The 20,719-nt window shown below is 39.8% G+C and overlaps 2 protein-coding genes across 4 annotated transcripts; one reads left to right on the top strand and one right to left on the bottom strand.

Annotated features, from left to right (window-relative positions):
- Nucleotides 1-965: 965 nt before the first annotated feature.
- Nucleotides 966-4,845, bottom strand: alkbh4 (alkB homolog 4, lysine demthylase). The gene is made up of 3 exons (XM_078266430.1): nt 4,702-4,845; nt 3,453-3,641; nt 966-1,920 (listed from the first exon to the last, which is right to left on the bottom strand). Exons 1-3 carry the CDS (start codon nt 4,816-4,818, stop codon nt 1,399-1,401), a joined length of 828 nt encoding a protein of 275 aa, XP_078122556.1. The 5' UTR covers nt 4,819-4,845; the 3' UTR covers nt 966-1,398.
- Nucleotides 4,846-5,593: 748 nt separating this feature from the next.
- lrwd1 (leucine-rich repeats and WD repeat domain containing 1) lies at nt 5,594-20,336 on the top strand. 3 transcript variants are annotated; one of them, XM_078266306.1, is made up of 16 exons: nt 5,594-5,661; nt 7,396-7,482; nt 9,398-9,632; nt 9,726-9,845; nt 10,022-10,168; nt 10,266-10,358; nt 10,565-10,912; nt 11,718-11,835; nt 12,717-12,823; nt 13,266-13,476; nt 14,146-14,218; nt 14,540-14,680; nt 15,107-15,213; nt 15,863-16,024; nt 16,984-17,093; nt 18,784-20,336. In XM_078266306.1, the coding sequence occupies exons 2-16, from the start codon at nt 7,403-7,405 to the stop codon at nt 18,934-18,936; spliced, it is 2,205 nt and encodes a 734-aa protein (XP_078122432.1). In that variant the 5' UTR covers nt 5,594-5,661; nt 7,396-7,402; the 3' UTR covers nt 18,937-20,336. The 3 variants fall into 3 exon arrangements, with proteins under 3 accessions (XP_078122432.1, XP_078122434.1, XP_078122433.1); XM_078266308.1 differs by having other exon boundaries at nt 15,110-15,213; XM_078266307.1 differs by having other exon boundaries at nt 11,721-11,835.
- Nucleotides 20,337-20,719: the final 383 nt, after the last annotated feature.

Here is a 20,719-nt window from a genome sequence, read left to right on the forward strand (position 1 = left end):
AGTCGTTATGTTGTTGTGCCTACTGTCAGAAAGCTAGCTATCTCTTCTTGGCGACGGCAACTTAAAGTCCCCTGAGGAATCAACCCGGCTTATAATAAACTCGGGGTGTTAATAAGCTCACGTAGAGCGATCAACAAACAGGTTGTGCAGCAGTTTCAGACAGCCAACTACAAGCCAGTAGCTAAAGTAAACAAGGATGTCCGGCCGCAGCCTTCAAAGTAAAGGCATGGTCAATGAACCATAGACTGTATATAAAGAATTTTATGTTATCTTCATTTTACTCCACTATTCAGGGGCCAACATATGTAAATTATACATATAGCCTACTTTTCACCCCACTACATTTGTTCGACTTTAGTTACTAGTTAATCTAATATATTTATTATAGTTTATTTCCTTTATTTGCCAAGTACATTTACACATACAAGGAATGTATCCTCTGCATTTAACCCATCCTAACTATAGTAATTAAAGTGGGCAGCCAGGGGACCAACTCCAGTTGTAATGCTAGTACCTACATCAAGGACAATTGCAGCTTGCATGCTTTATGCTCACCCACACAGAGAACATGCAAACTCCACACAGAAAGGCCCTGCCCAGGCCAGGAATCAACTTTGCATATTCAGATTATTATTACTACAAAATGTATAGTTTTTTTTATATAGGTTAATCCAACCAGCAGTAAAGTCATTACAATTGGCTCCACCTTTACAAGCTGCAACAAGAAGGAGAACACACTAATGCATCAGTAATTATACTCCAGTAATATAATATACAGTATATGGATCTGAAATGGGCCACTCTGCATTATGAGTACTTTTACTTTTGTCACTTTAAGTCAATTTTGATGCTAATGGTGGTGGTGGTGTATGTTGGGATTACATCTGTGACACTCCAGTTCCAGTCACTGCAGGACATGTAAGTACACATTCTACATAAAAAAAAAAAACAAGGTGAGGCAAATGTGTATGGAAGAAAATGTTTTTCTTTTTATTATAAAGACAAGAGTTGAAAAAAATTTAGATTTGCAGAACATACTGTGCGGCTTCTAAAAACAGCTTGAGCCCATTTGTCCAGTCTCTCAATTTATGAGGATAAGCAGGGTCTCAGACCTGTGGTTAGCAACCATTAATAATCACATAAAATCTGTTCAGACACTCACTTAACACTGGTAGACATTATGTTATGGTAGTATTTTTATGTGACTAACAATGCAGCAACAACAATAACAACTGCATTTGTGAAAGACAGTAGATCTGAACTCAAGGAAACATCATGTAAAGACTACATTCATATAATTCTATTTGATAGAGATGAGTTTCAAATGTAATCTATCAAGTCAGGAGTCTGGACCCCCACCTCTGGTAGTACAGCCTTCCTCTGCATCATCAGATGAGCCTATATTGGGGTTCCTTGGAAGCTCAAAGAAATGTTCAACAGCCGAGTTCCCAGCTCTGCCTGCTGCCCTCCAGGTAGAAACTCTGCAGACAGCTCTCTGTAGGTGCTGCAAACTCTGCGCTCCTGAACATCATCCCTATGAATGGCATGTTTCCATCTGTGCCGCGCCTCGCCATATAGCACTACTAAAGATCTGCGAGGAAGATGCACAGCTACATGGACTTCCCCTGCTAGTCCCAAATCTGGCAGACCCTGTTCGAGGGACATGGTGAGTGTAGTGTCCGATAACATGTTGATGGTGACCAGGCGTTCCCCCCACAGCCAGGAGTCGTCTAGGTGTGGATCGATGGCGGAGCCTCGCTGAGGATGGTAATCCAGGTTGCACTGCTCCACTGGTTGAAAGCCTCCTAGACTTGGCTCTTGCTGCATTCGGAGCACTAGCTTTTGGCTCAAAGCAGGCAGTCCACTGAAGCCACCTATACGCACTTTCCTTTTCTTGAAGTTAACTTTTGGACCAAAGTCCTGCAACAATGAGAAAAAAAGTTTTGTTTATTTCATCAGAATATAATAATGGGACATTTTTAAAGAGTTGTAGATCGTTTTATCTCCACTTACTATTTTAATATTTACTCCTGATCACCCGTGACTCTCCTGTTAGTTTTGATAGACATGTCAGGGCGGGACAAGATACACATTTATGATTCTACTAAGTAATCTAAAAATTAATCTAATCAACATTTTTACACTTCCATAGTCTTGGTTATGTGAAAGAACAACACCAGAGAAATGTATTAGAAAGATTTTAGACATTTATTCAACACACTTTCAGATTCTAAGAGTGATAGAGGAACCTTTATAGAATTTAAAATATTTGTTGAACTATGAAGCCTTTTGTAAAAGAGAAGATTTTTTTCTCATCTCATCACGATAATTTAAATGAATAAATCCCAAAAACCTTTCACGGACCCCTTTGGCAGAGTGTCACAGACTCCACTTTTGAGAATCGTGGTCTAATCAACCAAAATATCTGCAATTGTGAGTGTCGCACTGATTGAATCAAATAACCCTAAAATATATTGACCCTAAATACTAAGGATATAAACTGTTGGAGAGAATTTAGATATGTCTTATACATTTATTCATTGATTGATGATGAACACGCATAAAATGTGCTCTAATAATTTGGAGTCATATGCAAGCGGCAACTTCTAGTGCTGAAAAATGAAGCCAAAGCGGAAGTGCCAAAAACTGCTGTTTCATCGAGTGGCGAGCATAGACTGTAGGCATCATTCAGCCCACCTCAGCGCCACATCTTTTTTTGCCCATATTTGAATTAGCCAACATCAGTCACTGCCAGGATGGCGACGGCCGGAGCCACTAGGAGCTGCCCACTATGAGCTTCATTTTGGCTCTTCAGAAACCTATGGGTAACGCCACAGAGACTACGTCCATATTTCATACAGTCTATGTTCATATGTTCTAATCTGCACAGTTAGTCGAAAATGTTGACATTTAGATTTAGCCAATGTTCCTTTAGAGACCTGTGACTGATATTACAGATGCTATGTTTTCCTACAGTATATGCTAAATAAATTACAGTTTCTGGAGTAAGATAACAGATGTTGACATTGGCAAGCACCATTTAACAAAATTTAAGTTTTAGACCATAGCATGGACTCTAGCTGAAAACCCACTATTGTGAGTTAACTGGTATAAAGATCAGAGGAGGTAAATTATGGCAGACAATCTTGCTCAACAAAACACTGGAATCAAAACTAATGTACGAGTATTACTGGTATGACTGCCCAAAGCCAGTATGGCAGGTTTATAACACTGTGTCCAATAAACAAGCTACTTGTGAAACTTTTGTCCTCCAGCTCTTGTTCACTTGTAATGTGTAGCATGACCCTGGAAAACCACATCCAAAGTACACAGACAGACATTTGGTCATGTTGTGTGTGTGTGTGTGTGTGTGTGTGTGTGTGTGTGTGTGTGTGTGTGTGTGTGTGTGTGTGTGCTTATGACAGTCAGAAACTACATGTGTTCCACATAACCTGTTTCCTTCGACCAGACTGGGACTCATTCCACACATCTTGGTCCATCGTGCTTATCAGGTTTTTCTCCTCCTCTTCTGATATAAAGTTCTCCCGCAGGAAGACACCAGGAAAGGGGAAGGACGTAGCCTCGGCATCTTTGTGAATGGCAAGCCCTGTCTCAGAATCGTAGCGTAAACGATGCACAATCTTCGTAGACAAAAACACAATTATAATGTTAGGTCTACACCACATTAATAATGAATAAGACATTACATTCATCATATCGTCATTTCTGATGATGAAATGCAATTTGACTGTATTATGTAGGATTTGAAGAAGGCCTGAGGGCCGAAACTTCATCAGAATAAATAGAGAAAGGTCATATGGAACACTTTTCCTCCTTACTTTCAAATATTAAACATGCATGACAGTCCCTTCCAGTCCAGGAAGTGCATTATCAAACAAACAATCAAGCAGAGATAAGTGCAGTGGTGAAAGAAGTACTCAGATCCTTTACTTAAGCAAACGTCCTAATACCACAGTGTAAAAAAAATAACTCAAAGTACACTACAAGTAAAAGTCCTGCATTCAAAATCTTACTAAAGTAAAAGAGGAGTGAATTACTTTACAGTATATACTGCTGGGCAGTTTAATCTATTATATTACGTCATAATTTAATTAGTTAATTTTAGTATTAATAATCTGAATGCCGGTGCCATTCATCCAGCCACATTCTGCTTATGTACTAAGCTGAAGGAGCTGATGGGATAACATTTCACTGGAATTTAACGTCGTACGATTGCATGTAACGAATTAAAATTGATTGATCATAATCGAGCTAACTAAACGTTATGAAATAAAAAGTATAAAAGTTCGAAGTACCATATTTGCCTCTGACGTGTAGTGGAGTATAAGTATTAAGTAGCAGTACAAGCACCTCACATTTGAACACGGTGAGGAATTTAGCTAAATGTAACGTTACTAACTTAGCTCCTTTCCACCACTGGAAACAGAAAAGCCATCTTGTTACAACGAGAAAAACTGGTACAAATAATATTACGGCGTAATAACGGAAAAATACTGTATCCTGTTATAACAATAAATGTGACTGTACAGACTCGTTCAGTAATAACGTTTTGACAGATGGAATGTCCTGTCAGAGAGCACCCGTAGCTATTTTTGAGTGGCGATAGCAAACAAACGGCTGCGTCCGTTTCCTGCTGATAAAAAGCTTGTAAAATACAGTTTTCAATCCGATATTTTATACCTGTGGTTCATTCGCCTCCAGTTGTCCTTTTCCCCTTAATTTTTCACACTTGAGACACCGCCGGATGCCTTTACAAGCACACGAAGTAACGCCATCACTGCTGTCAGGGGCCATCATCCTGCATCTTCTTTTTCTTCTGTTGATATGTAGGTGGCGGACCTGTTAAAATAGGTAAACATCGCCACCTAACGAAACGTTGGGTCTATTGTTCACCACACACTGTATCAGAATCAAAATAAGAAATATGTATAATATTATTATTGTTAAATATTTCTGAGTAAAAACGAAAGAGCTAAGCATTTTTTTCGAAGTAGTAAATTATCCAAGGACTGTGCAAAAGTTCACTGTATGAAGTATACATTATGATAGATTAAGATTGATGATAAATTAGATAGATTATACTTCCCAGCAGTATATGAAGTAATTAAAATGTGCCACATCTTAACCTACTGCAACTTTAACGTGATGTATACAGTAAGTAACATAATGTATATTATTCTGAAATAGCTAGGCCATTCTGCATAATGAGTGCTTTTACTTTTGGTATTTTGTTATGTTTATTTATGGGGTTTTCAGGTTTACAATGTTACATTTAAAACGTGTGTGTGTGTGTGTGTGTGTGTGTGTGTGTGTGTGTGTGTGTGTGTGTACATATAAATAAAGTTAAAGTACAGTGAGGTAGAGTATTTATTAGAATTCACATATACTCCTACAGGTTTGGTATTTTTTTATACTAATACTTTTGAGATTTTGAAAGCAGGACTTTTACTTGTAACAGAGTTTGGGCTGTGGGCTTTAAATTCTACCTGTCAGGTTTGACTCAGGGTAAAAAAAATCCCTTTATTATTAAAAACCATGTAAACCACGCCCACCGGATACACGCTGTGTTTCCCCGGGAAAGCTCGGTTTCTAGTTAGTTCCTCCATGGTTAGTTCACTTGTTGATGCTGAAGAAGTGTTGGTAAGTAACTTTTATCCAAGGATATTAACACATTCATAAACCATGTTTGCTTATACAAGATAAACGATTAGCTAGGATATGAGTTAAAACTTAAGAATAATTGCCTGTAATGTTAACGTAGTAGCCTAAAGATGCAAGTAAATGGCATTCGCTGCTTCCAACGTGCCTAGCTAACCTCCTCTGTCGAGTAAGTTGGCGTTAATATAATTTCCCTCAACAAATGTATCATGGTGTAACGCTAAAATAGACGCAAGACAACGTATCTGAAGAGCTAGTGTTCGAGGTACAAAACCTGCAGTTGAGGCTGAAACTTGTGTGTTGTGCTTTGTTTTTATGTTCCCAGGTAAATGACCTCTTCTCAAGTCTTTACGTTAACCTTCTGATAACAATACACTCACTGGGGACGTGTGTATTAATTGCAGCAATTCATAAAACCGATTCAATCAGTTAAAAAAAGCAAGACTATCGTCTTTGCTAAGTTAAACAAACGAAAAAAAGCAGAGCATCCCATGCAATGTACCACGACACATGCCAGTATTAAACAAAACAATCACACTTTACTGGAACCTAACTGTTATGTGTATTTAGAACAAAGATTATTGTAAAAGAAGATCGACTGAAGTAATTTTAAAGAGAAGAGAAATAATGGCTGCCTTTTACTAGTAATTCCCAGCCAGGTAAATGCTTGTACCCCAAAGGGTAGGTTGAGTTTGTGTAAATAGTGGAGTTGCTCAGCAAATGTGAGAAAGTATTAACCATGATTTGTACACATTGTGGTTGGATGGATCATAAACCAACAAATAGGATTACAAATTGTTGTGAGGGCGACTTTAAGCACTTTTATTGTCACAATAGCTTGAAAACTACCACAAACAACAGGCAGATTCCACATTACATGCCTGCCACTGAGTGAGTGCTAAAGGCCTCTCCATGTGTTCGTAGTATTGACCGAACCCACTGAAACAAAGAAATCAAGACTAAACACAGACAATTCCACTACTGTATAATTAATCTAGTATAACACTGAAACTGCATAATGATAAACATATACAGAGAAAATAAAACTAAAAGCAAGTCACTAAACATTAAGACAGAATAGAACAAGTTATGACAACTATGACATTTAAAAATCTATTTTATGTAAGAGCTGTACATGCATATTGACTATGAAGAAGAATATGTGCAATGTACAGAGATAACACATAAAGACATATGTGGAGGCTTTTTGTTAATGAGGTTAAAGTTTTGGAATTATTGCCCTTAGTTAACCAAAGTTCCCCTGTAAAGTTTCCATCCTGTATACATTTAGTTTCTCACCAAAATGCATGATGTATCTATATTTTTTTTAGGCTTAACAGTTGTATTTAATATGTTTCAATCCTTAGAAAACAGCTGCAAATGTGATTGTTAAATAAATATTTTTAAATCGACATTGCTTATATCCATGAAATGAATGTAAGCAACCTAAATGGGCCAAACCAATGGTAGGAATGTGTATTACCTCGCCATTGAAGTCACCTTGCTGAAGAGATGTAGAAGAGCACCCAAGGTGTGGTCCGTACAACCTGGTGTGTTACGTGCAGCAGAGCACCCATAAATGATGCTGGACGGGGTCAGATGTGTTACAGACTTGAATCTTACTGACTACAGAGGAGGGCACTGAAACTCTTTAGTCCTCACTCTACAATTATTTCTCTGGTATCTTTATTTTATAAATTGTGGTCTTTTCTACAGATAATCAATGGAGAAAATAACAGAGAAACTGCTACTGGAGAAAGGATCCCCAAAAACCAACAAACTGGAGCAAATCCAGACACTGAAGTAAGCATGGTTATATTGTCCTAATGATAGTGTTTGATTTGTAGGTGACGGCCCATGACACGTATTTGCAAAGTTGCACTATTTATCAGGGGTGGAACGGTACACTGAAGTCACGGTTCGGTTCAGACATCACGGTTCGGTTCAGTACAATGGAGGGAAAAGCATAACAAAAATGCAGAAGGCAATTTGTTTTATTGTGCATGTCTCAGGCTGTACCACCTAGTGTCATCCGGTCTCTCCCCTGAGCTAGCTGCAACAGCCTGAAGCGTATAAAGTAAGATGTAAACAGTAAACAATAAGTAGGCTACCCCACATCATCTCCAGACGCCATCTGGAACTTGTAAACAAAATAAGACAATCAGCTAGTAGTGTGATATGGGAGACAAGCGCTGCTCTCATATGTGAATGCACAGAGCAGGGGTGTTAAAAGAGCAGCTTCGGTTACACAGAGTAGTTGGCGAATTGTGGCGTTAGCTTCACACGCTAACAGCGGAGCTAGCAGCAAACAGCGAAGCTGACGGCGGAGCTAACAGCGAAGCAAATGGGCCTGGAAGCCATTTGTGGTCGAGGCAAGAAGGGATACAGCTACAGCACATCCGTGTTTGGTTGTATATGGAAGGGACTAGTTTGCTTCGTGTGGACTTACTGGACCGACTGACTCGACATGTAGGCGGAGCTTCAGAGCTAAGGCGGGGCTACAGATTAGGTGTCCCTAAGAAACGCGTATGTAACAGTAGTTCCACATTACATTAAATCATTTGCACGCAAGTTTTATTTATTTTTTATACCGTGTATTCTCCGTGTAAATTCATGTACCGAACCGAGATGCCCGTACCGCTTCGGTTCAATACGAATACATGTACCGTTCCACCCCTACTATTTATATATTGGTGACCTGATTATATTTTGAGGACGTCACTACCCAGAAATTCATATTCATGCACCAGATGTACTGGATTGGTATCGGTGTGCGCTGACCTTATTAAATGGATTGGAAACGTGACACATGAAATACTTTCAAAAAACTTTCAGAACATTGTTACAACCATTTTTGTCGCTTTGATTCAAAATCCCAAGTTGTTGATTTTTGTAAGGTTTTCTCTGACCTTTTTTTTTTTTTAAGGTTTGCACACATTTCTGTCGCAAATTTATAAAGTACAATATAGGAAGTAGTTTGAAAAAAGACATGATCTTTCAAGGGTTGTGTTTTTGTTTGCGTATGTGATGCCAGTGTCAGCTCTAGTATAAAGGTACACTGTGTAGTGTTTTAAGTATTGTATTAGCTAAAATCAATGTCTTTCATTCATAAATATGTCCTCATTGGTGTAAAATGACCTCTGCCAATGATCTGACTTATCCTCGTGAGCGAAGAATTTCTTATCTGTATTTACATTGGACGGGCAAGTCCCAGGAGGCTTTCCATGCCGCCATTTTGAAAAACTATTCTCTATAGGGACATAGAGCACTAGCCTACCTGTCTAGCTAATCCACAACGCATTCTCGTTCAGAGCCAGCGTCACGTGACTGAAAGCAGCTGAAACGGAGAAGGAGATCAGTGAGAGGCGCTTGTCACTGCCCCGGCAAATTTGAAAGCCTGCACTGCACTTTAGTTCATAATGGAGGATCATACTTATGCCGAGCCACAGGAGAAGGAATCCTCGTCGCCAAAAAAGCGACATGTTGTCATAGCTTCTTGGTACATAACGGCTACCGTAGTTACACCACGCATTTGAAAAAGCGAGGCGCTAGAGAGCACTATTCGTTTGAATGCAAAATACAATTTCACCGCTAGATGGGAGAAATTCTTACACAGTGTACCTTTTTATTAAGAGTTGTTGCAGAGATCATCAACTACAACATTTAGTTTGATATCCTACTTTGTAGAAACACTGACTCTCTGCTCTCTGCTATTCAGTCTGTCTAGGCTGGCACTGAAGTCTCAGGACTTGCCGGTCAGGCTGCTGTCCCGACTCCAGTGCCTGGAGCGGTGGGATCTTTCTGGGAACAGACTGCAGGAGTTGCCCAAGAACCTGGAGCTGCCTGCCCTTCGCTACCTGGACCTCAGCGACAACCAGCTGGAGGATGTTACCACTCTGGAGTCTCTAAGCAATCTGGAGGAGCTCAAGATGGAGGACAATCTTTATATCACTGTGAGGACATGGCTTTGTATTTGTATTACTACTACTTAAGTAATGTGGTATTGCGTTTCTTTGTTCCTTGTTAATATTGATTTTCTTTCTCAGGTGAGTGATAACTACAAGCTGATGGCGTTGTTGCCCAAACTGAGGATTCACAACGGTAAAGATGTCAGCACGACTGCCAACCACCTGCGCTATGTCTACACGGAGAACTTGAGGACCAGGGTAAGAAACTGCTTATTTTGCCCTATTTTATGATATCAAGACAAGTATAATACTCTATACTAAGTTATGTCATAGGCTAAGAATGATGTCACACTGCCAGTGTGGTTACATTTCTGTTTATTTTATTGCATGAGCTGTTGCTTTTGTCAGTGTACACATTTTATTTATTATTTTAGATAATTGCAGTTTGGGAGAAGAGCTTCTGTCTTCCGGATCCCATCACAGCAGAGAAAATGTCGGCCTTGGAGAAAGACTTTGTCAACACTGCCCGTCAACAAGTTAAATTTGGACCCAGTTCAGTCAGTGATTTCACCAAATGGAGGGTACGTTCCAGATGTTGGTGATCTTCTGGCCCCTTTTTTGCATTGCCTTCTGTCATTTTTTTTTAGCAACTATCTCTTTATCTCCTTTGGTTCTCAGGTAGAGAATATTGCTAAGGAGTATCTGCACTCTCTGACAGAACCAAAGAAAGAACCAGAGAGCAAGGAGTCTACTGACACTAAAGAGAACTATGTAAGATCTCGAAGGATGACCTGCTTCAACACGCTGTCTATACTGAACTTGGCTGTCATTGTGATTCTGAAACGATGACTTTAGAAAGTAATGGTAGTAGTAGTGGTGGTGGGTAATATGGTTTAGGGATAGTAAAGGAAATTCAGGATGTGTGTAAATGTTTAGTTCTGGAGTTGATTTAAAGCTCAACTGTTTGCTTTCGCCAGGGTGTCTCGACGCCGACCAAGAGGAAACAAACTGCGTCAGTGGACGCCGGCATCAGACTGACACCTCGCAAGAAATTGCGCGCAGATCTCCCAGCCTCCCCAGTTGAAGCCAGTCCTCGCAAATCCAGTCTCCGCAAACTTGAGACGCTAACCCAGACCAGCGCTGTCAGGATGAGCCCCCGCAAGATAAGTCAGCCTCCATCTACCCCCACCAGAGGACAGATGACGCCCAGGAGAGGTGCGACAACAGCGCGACAAACCAAAGAGGACGATGGTGCTCAGAAAAAACAGAAGAACAGAACAGACGCTGACATGTTGTCCACAATGAAGAGCCCCAGCAAGACACAGGTAATGTGAACTCAGCTGCTAAACCCTGTGTTGTTCCTGAAACCATGAAATATTGTGGGACCAAAGAAGAGGAGAGAGCAGAGGGGAGGGGACTGCTCCTCAGTCACAGAACAGAAGACTGTTTTGGGGGCCACAAGAGAGAAATACCTTGCATGCTCGTAGTTCCACCCCTACTATCTGTAAAACCTATTTAACACCCTACAGACACCCCACACAATTTATTTGGTCTACTGTTTAGTCTGTCCACTTTGGCCCAGAGCAGTTCAAGATATCTCAACATCCACTGGCCAGATTCTCATTCAACTTGTTGTGCATATTCAAGGTCCCCCAAGGATAGAGCCTAATGTTTTTATGAAAAATCAAACATTAACACTTGTACAAAAGTGTATTTTTTTGTACAGAGGTCTGGCTCCAGACATGGCAATATCGGTCCACCATTTTGGTCCAGACTGAAATATGTCAACAACTATTGGATTCATTGTTGTACACAGATTCATGTCCCCCTCAGGACCAATTGTAATACATTTGGCAATCCCTAAACTTTTCATCTAGCACCATCATCAGGTCAGAGGCTTTGGTTTATGATCAAATACCTACAAAACGGCTGCGTTTTGCGTTTACCTCTAATTAGCAAATTGGAATGATGAAACTAACATAAACTAACATGGTGAACATGTGTATATATGTACAGCAATATCGAATCCCCAGATGTCAGAATGTCATGTTATTAAAGTCCCTTCTTTCCCCACTTCTCTGCTATCTCCCCCTGTCCATCTTCCCCTCTGTCCATGTTTCCTTCCTCCAGCAGCCAGTGTGTCTGAAACCTCTCCACGTCCTCCAGTGCCACAGTAAACAGGACAGCTCGGAGGACTTCTCTACCCAGCTGTGGGCCTGTGCTTTCCAGCCAATGCCAGATTTCAACGGTACTGTTATCATTGCATCAAAATGATCACGGCAGCTTTTGAAATAGGCATCGATTATCAACATGGAAGTCTGTAAATGCATAGTGATATTTTAAAAGCTTTCCTATAACTAGACCTGGGACAACATGCTTTTGTCCCAATTTGATTCTTTCACGGTACGATTTGTTTTGCGATTTTCATTTTATTGCGATTCCATAAGTATTGCGATTCAATAGTACTGAGTATTGTGATTTTCTTTTCCTTCTTTAACAAGAACAAAAGTTAAGATAATACACTTCTAGAAACGTATCATGAGCCGTTTGTAAAAACCAATTCATTTCTAAATAGAATGCACATCGCATGTCAGATAGTCTGACATTTATTTCATTTGTAAAGAAGTACATAACATGGATTTTCAGCATGTTCTGCTTTGGGTCTGTTTGGCTGGAAACAAGATATGATGTAGTCACCATTGGCGGTACCCTATAAACAGAAAATATTTAGGTGAATCATTGGTTTAAAAAAAAAAAAAAATATATATATATATTGATTCTAGGGAAAGGGAATCGATTTAAAACTTTGGATTGGATAACACTACGACCAATCGCAACAATACACAGGGTGACGTATCCATTCGCCTAGCTACCAGCGGAGCTAACTGGTAGATGAAACTGTCGTCATCTGTTTAGCTGGCCTCTGCCCCGCCTATATCAGATACACCGATGTGATTGGTGCAGCTCGGCTACAGGGGCATAGTTAATGAGCATCATTACTGAATGCCAGAGTGACTCGCTGAGCAAATTCAAATTGTGCTCTCGTGAGAACTCTGGATTTCCAGGGTAACCTATAACCCTTTTTCCACAGTGAAAATAATAAACTCAGTTGCCTTCCTGTGTTAACAGCCACTGGTGGGGGAAGCCGTTTGGTTGCTACCTGTGGTGGAGACTCTCTCTGCGTGATTGACTGTGAAACCGGGCTGGTGATGAAGAAGTACAAAGTTCCTGGCGAGGTTTCGCTCCTTTTTATTCCTTAACAGCTTTAAATGATTCTCCTTCTGTATCTGCATTCACAGAAATATATATATATTTTTAATTGAATTGTATTTTTCATCCTGTCATATCCTTCTAATACTTGTGGTCGAAATCTGAATGCTGTCACTATGGAAAACCCTTTTATTCCCCAGAATTACAATCTCTATTTATGAGATACAAAATGACCTGGACATGTGCTGCTTTAGCTGTTCTCCGCAGCTAGCCTGACCTTTGCATACATTAGCACAGTTCATAAATGTATTATTTAATTGTCAGTATTGATTTTGTGGCAGGCGTGATAAAACTGTAATGGTGCAGCCTAGATGAACATATGTCGGGAAAACGGTGTGTATGGAGGATAAAATTAAGTATTTGTATCATAATCTAAGCTAGATGTTGTTTGTATCTGTTGTGCAACAGGAGTTCTTCTCCCTCGCCTGGTCCACAGTGTTGATGTCCAGGGAAGGCGGGGCCTCGGCTCAACACTGCAGCATTCTGGCAGCTGGAGGGAAGAAAGGACTGGTCAAACTGATCCACCCCAGAAACAACATGGCCTACGGGGAGTTCCAAGCCAGCCGCAAGGCGCTGTCTGTCCTGCGCTTCAACCACCGCCAGGGGAACTTCCTCTTCAGTGAGTCGAGGTTACTTTGTATAGAAAAAGAACTAGCAGTATGAGTTCTGTTTGGTTGTCAGTCGCCCATTTCAGAGGTCCAAAAGCTGACAGGTTAAAGGGTAATTCTACCTGATTCCAACTTGGGTCATTTTTGATAGTTTTGGCCCTCGCTTTTATCAGTAACAATAAATAATGACGAAGATGAGTGTCAGACGATTGGCAGGTTGTAAATGAGCCACTGTTTAGCTTTAACTCATTTATGAGAAAAAAAAACTAAGGTGACAAAGAAGTTTGAGCTTTTGCACTTTATGCAATGACAGATTGTTATCAACATTTGGATGTCCTCACTTTCAGTTTTACCTTCAAATGAAGGTCAATTTATTTGCAGGTAAAACTGGTAAATTACAAATATTAAGGGGGACAAATTTCCAAACTTCATATATTGAAGGGGAGGTGAACCTCCATTCCTCATGACACAATACATTCCCAACAAAGTTCGGCATTGCGAGTTATCATACGTTTTTTTCTTTTTGTACCAGTTTGGCAACCACTGCTGTATGATAACCATGTCATCACCTGTTGAGGATTTAAGACGGACCTGTTGCAATAGTGGTTTTTAGGTTGTTTAAAATCTGATTTACTTCAGTGTGTGGTCCTGGTCTCACCAGTTCACGTCTTCTCTTGCAGCGGGATCATATGATAACAAGATTGTGATGTGGGACATCGGTGGAGTGGACAGCCAGTACAACTACAAAGTTGTGTGAGTATTTCTTCTTGGCAAAGTCACTTTTAAATCTAAAATGTATAAGAATACCTTTTTTTTTTTTTTCTTTTGAATTATATAATGAAATCATAACTTTGTGTGTATGGTGGTGGTTTTAGCTTTATTACTTTCAGTTTTCACTGACAAAAGGCCAATAAAAAAAATATATATATATATATATTATTTTCCGTCCTTTCTTGGAGTTTGAACAAACCTCAGCTGTACATTTGCATTTGTAATGACCATGTAATGGGTCCCGCAGGAGAGACGGAGCGATTCAGACTGTGATGTTGAGAATATTTCTGTTTGTCCTTCCAGTCAGCTGCTGGTGTTGGAGATCAGCGCCACTCCTCTACACATCTGCCTCCCCCCCACTTCCCCCAGCTCACACCTACTGACTGCCTGTGAGGACGGCCTGCACTGCTACAACACGCAACTCGGCACCAACAACACAAAGAGGTAAAGGAATCCACTGTGCGTGTGTGTGTCCACAGTGTGTGTCCTCTTGCCTTGAACCTTTGGTTGATCCTGACCTTTTTGAAAGGATTTGTTCAGACATGTCCTGCAGACAAACATACTTTAAAGTCCCTCTCAGACATGCAACACTTTAAGTAAATATGATGCAATAAGTACCTGAATCACTTTTACGCAAATGTCACAACGGCAATCTTACTAGGTCAGACTGTTACATTCCTGTAACATTTCAATCACGTTCTGAAATGCTGTCACATTCATGTGTCAGCTGCATGGTTCAAATTACCAATGTAATTCTGTCTCTACACGGTCAGACATTACAAAATATGCAGCAGTTTAAATCAGAAGACAACGTGTATACAATCATACATGTGGACCAGCCAGTAATATATAGTGTTATTTCTTTTTTAGTAGGTCTGAGGAGATGGAGATAACTTTCCCCATATATAAGAAGGAAGACAAACACCATGACTACCACACCATTGATGGCCTGAGTTTTCTTACAGATGACATAGTGGGTAAGTGACGTTCTTACAGTTAACCACCGTACCACTGTAGTCTTATTTACAACGCCTATAAAAGTACGGCCCCCTCATGTAAGTAACATTGGGTCACACTGGGTGGAGAGTTTTAGCCATGGACCAAACAAGTCAGAGGCAGATATTAGGGACTAGGTAGTGGCTAATTTAACAATAAATCAGTCAGAATTTGCAAATGAATAAGCCTTAAATTGTGTTTTATATACCTAATACTAAATATGTAAATTGGTCAGTTATGCAAATGCCCTCAATAAACCAATGTCCTGAAGTTTTTACTTTAGTCGCCCACTTGGTGGCACTATCATTTAGTTTATTATTGGTCCCTGTCTAGTTTGGCCATGACTCCCAATGGACCACATGTCTGTCCAACATTAGTGTATCTAACGACCATCTATAAAACCATGCTCCATGCTGTTGCTTGTAGTCATATGTTTGAATGTTTAGTTTTTTAAACTTTAATCAGTTTGATCAGATGATTTTTATCCGCTGTGTTTTCTTAATTTGAATGTCAATTTAAATTCTAAGATCTGCACAAACCCTGCCCCCAACTTTTCCCTTTTTCTGTGCATGTCTCTAATTTTGCTAAATGTTTCTCTTCTTTTGCAACTGTGTCATTATGTTCGTCTAGCCTCCAAGAACTACATGCATGGTTCCATATACTTGTGGAGCTGGAGCAGGACCAAGGCTCAGCGGCCTGACAAGAAGGACAGGACAGTTTGTGCTGTGGTCCTGGCTGAGCTGCAGTGGGCCAACACTGAGATTCCCTACCTGGCTCTCAACACATGCCCTGGTAAGTCCCAAGCCATCTAACCAGTAGCGCTGTATTTGTCAATTTGTTTTCATTTTTAAATAATCTTGCATTAAACCTGAGATTATGAACATACTTTTTTAACCATAGCACAAAAGCCCAGTAGTATGTAAGCTTTCTGATAATGAATAAATCAAGTACAATAGAACATTGTTGTACACCAAGATGAGACAAACCTTTCAGATTGGTTCACTGTTCTCCCCAGTATAAGGCCTGGCTCACATCAGGCAGTCCAGCGAAAACCAGTCTTTCCATTTATTTTGAATGGGGGTGCGTTTAGGCTGCAGCGGTTGGAATCGCAGCAGGGGGGTGCCGAAAAGACCCCCAGGCCAAAAGTTGAGATGTACCTAACTTTTGTAGAAAATGTATTTTGAGGCGGTGTGAGAGTCCCGTACAGTAAACGGGAAACATCACTGGCACAAGTGAGTTTTTAAAAAAACTACGAGGGTAAAAAACAAAACACAAGCACTTAACTGCCCAGGAGTTTGTGTGATAGCTGAGGAACTAAGCACATAGCACAGTCCCTCCGTCCCTTTTCTCTCTTTCTTTGTGAAACAGAGATGCCTTCAAGTGTGTTTGTAAATGTAGAAATCATAAAAACAATCTGACGGAAAACAATAACTGTGAAATATCAAGTCTGCTTGTGCTACATTGGGGGATTAGGGAACCCAACAGCACGTCACAACAAAGGGCCATTTATATGACACTCCCACCACCGCACAATCCTGCAATGGACCGCTGGATCTGCTCTGAATGCCTCCTAACACTGCCTTTAAATGTCAGCAGAGAGACACAAGTGCTCCTCAAGCAACATTTCCTGTTTATTTTCTTTGTTTTCACTTTCAAACCAAAGTCTCAGTTTGAGGCTTGACCGGTGTACTGCATTTCCATGGGCTTTGTGTTTTGAAAAGAAACGTGTGTGTTCATTCCTCTCTCTTTAGGCCGAGCCTACATAGTGTGTGGTGATGACAAAGGCAGGCTATGGACATACCACGTCAACGACCTGCAGAAAAACCGTTTCCAGACTGGGAAACCCATACTGCCCACTGAGGTAATCACGAGCACTAACAATTTTCTCATAGGTTTGAACATTACACTCACCAAGTTACATTGCTGAGATCTGGGAACACGGTGACATTCCTAATAAAGTAGTCAGACGGGGGAAACGAAAGCAGTAAAAAGGCAGTTAATAAACTCTGTCATAATGATTAGGAAAATAAAGCAACTGGGAACAGTACAATTACAAGCCAAACTCTTTTACAGGTTTTAAACTTGAAACTACTGTACTTACAATATGTTGTGTGTAGAGTTGGAGAGGTTACTGACATTTGTGGGTGTGCTCACTTTTAGTTTGACCTAAAAGGTCAATGTTTACAACTTGTCTGCCTGCTTGTGTTTGTTGTCCAATCGGACTTTTTTGTAGTGATGTCACCAGATCTCAACAGTAATATTCTTAATTTACAGAGCTATGTGGCTTATTCTGCAGGGCCTGCTTTTAATGACTCTTAACGTGCTCATATTATGCTCATTTTCAGGTTCATAATTGTATTTAGAGGTTATATCAGAATAGGTTTACATGGTTTAATTTTCAAAAAACTCCATCTTTTTGTTGTACTACACATTGCTGCAGCTCCTCTTTTCACCCTGTGTGTTGAGCTCTCTGTTTTAGCTACAGAGTGAGACATCTTACTTCTGTTCCATCTTTGTTGGGAGTCACACATGCGCAGTACCTAGGTAAGGACTACTAGCCAGTCAGAAGCAGATTATGAGGGCGTGCCACGCTAGCAGCTGGGCGAGCATTATAACGTGTGTTACAAAGTGAGGCACGTTTGTCTCTGAAGTAAAGGCTGGACTACAATAGAGCTGTTTGGAGCAGTTTGTGAACAGTGTTTTCTGTTGGAGATAGTAAGACCCTTTGGGGTGGACTTTGGACTTTTTCACTTTGTAAACCTATAACATGCACCAAAAAAGATAACACAATAAAGGAAAAGGGGAAAAAGCCAAAAAAGCATAATATGAGCACTTTAACGTTGAAAGGCGTCTTAGTTATAAAGGTTAAAGGTCATTTCTGAGCACCTGCATACATAGAAACAAGATTTCTCCTCTGCATTATCTGCCGCCGCAGTGCCTTTTGGTCAGGGGCACTGACAGGAGCACTAACTTAATTTACATGTTTTTGGCGGTGGGAGGAAACCGGCGCTTTGAGAACATACAAACTCCAAAAATAGAAAGGGACAGGGTTCCCCTGTACTCAGCAGTGCCTACTTGCTGTGAGGGGACAGTGCTGACCCACCGAACACACACACACACACACACACTTTTATAAATAGACATTAAGTGGGGCTGTCACCATCCAAGGTTATTAATTCATATTTGACTATATCACAACAAAATTAAACAAAATATTAGACATTTTTAAATGGGTAACAAGCAGCTGTCAGATCAATGAAAAAGGACTTTTCAAGATGTGATAAGTTGATTTCATTCTTTCTCCCTAAATATCAAATCAAGGAAATAAAGACAATCTACTTAATGATCATATAAGCACACTGGAAATTTGTATTTGTTGAAAGCATTTGACACTTTAATTTTTTTGTTAGCATTTCATCCTTTTTATTCACAAGACATCATACTGAGCAAAGATCAGTTTTTAGTTGGAGAGCCGTCTAAAACTCTTCCTCATACGTGTCTTTTTTTCTTTGCTCACCGCGGAGCCGCTAACATGGTCTTTGTTTTGGCAGGTGTTGGAGTGGCCGACCCCGGTAAGAAAGGGAATCGGCCTGGTGGAGGGCCCCACCATCAACAGTGTAGCAATGGACCCTGAGCTCCACTACCTGGTGGCCCTTAGTGACAAAAATATGGTGATCGTGTGGAAGAGAGAAAAGTCCTCCTGAGAAACACGGGCTGTGGGACTGCAACGCATCAATGGAAGTCATGTGTTTTAATACAAATCGTAGGGGGGTTTTGTACCAAATTTTTGTATTTGTAAGGTAGCCTAAGGGTTGCTTCTCGTAACACCAACAAGCCACTCTGTCTCAGGCAATAGAGAGACTCCATTGATCCTGTCTGGGATAGGTTCTTTTTTTATTTTTATTTTAAACTCCTTTTCTTCATAATTTGTTTTCGGGAAAGTGAATTTTGAATTGATGCCACAGTGAGATCTGTCAGAGCAAGTAACAGCCGGACAGACTAAAGGAATACAATTACAGTATTGTTCTTTAAAAAAGAAAAAAATGTATGGCATAAAATTCTAACATTTTAATTTGCAGGATCTAATACTGATGTACATAAACGTAGCTGCTGTTGGGAATTTTAGCCAGTGGAAAACAGTTGTCAATTGTCTCTATGTGACACACAATTCCTAGTTTTTGTATGTAGTTATGTATCTTAAAAGATACGGCATTTACAAATGTCCAGTCCAACCATGAAAACTGGTGTCAAATTCACAAGTGATGAGCCAGTGAGCATCCATATTAACTTAACTCCTTGTCCATGACTCCAAATACATGCTAATGTTTCCAGTTAGACGTAAAAAGTCAAGATTGTGTACTGCTTTTGCGCTGCCAACAAGGGGCAAAAAAAAGTGCTTGTTTCATCACTTAGACAGTCAGTGGCCTTATGAATAGGAATCACATTTTAAATGTGACTGTTTTTTGTTAATCTACTTCTTTTTTTCAAATGTAAATATTTTATATGAATAATTGTATGATGCATTTTCTGTTATTTTGCTGTTGAAAGTAACTTTATGCAGTGTTCTGATAACATTAAGTAATGCAAACAGTACTGCTGCTGTGAGGAGTAAACAAACTGCTGAGAGAATAAATGCAGCAAAGCGTGTTTTTCCTACTGTAATCCTGCAGTTCTTCTACTCTACCTGTGTTTCTGTGTGCAGCCCACCATGTTTTTACATGTGAAGTTTACAAATATCTTGATTTATTAAGTCAAACTTACTGCATTTTATTGCATTCTTGTGTGCAGTTGTGAGATGAAAGGACAGACTAAACATAACTGGTATTATTATATTTATTTAAAATTTCACCTGTGTTAATAAACCCGACTATTTTTTAATTTTAATACATTACAAGGTCCCTGGCATAATCAAACTGGGGACATGTAAATCCTAACCACTAGGTTACCAGGAAGCCTCTGTTGTTTTGAGTTTTAAGAATTAAATGAGATTTCCTTTACACCTTGTGATTAATCCCTCTGTAAGCTGCTCACAACTCATTGTATATAACAATAAATATGCTTAAATGTATTTGAGCATCCAAAAAAAAAAAAGATGTGGTTGAATCACATTTATTTGGACAGTTAATCAATTTAGAGTAAGCTTTATTTTCTGCTAGTTTCCTCATTGTTCTCATGGAAAATACAATTATTATTGTGTTTTTTTTATCATTTAGATAGAGGGACAGACAGCTTGACAATTTCAAGTTATTTCATGTCATGAACTAGTATCGGAACAGACTCCATGTTTTATTAACTCCATGTCATTGTGTCCAAGTGTGCCTCACCACTGTGTGTAAGACAATCATCTGCTGGTGATACCCCTGCGGCTCTTTTAAATTATTTAAAGGCCGGGAGCAATCAGCATTTTTTTATTTTTTATTCCAAGAATAACTGCAAACGTTTAAAAAGATGGGTACGGGTATAGATGTTTGAAGATATCAACTTCAC

This window comes from Sander vitreus, chromosome 13 (assembly GCF_031162955.1).
Source record: "Sander vitreus isolate 19-12246 chromosome 13, sanVit1, whole genome shotgun sequence".
Taxonomy (NCBI): domain Eukaryota; kingdom Metazoa; phylum Chordata; class Actinopteri; order Perciformes; family Percidae; genus Sander; species Sander vitreus.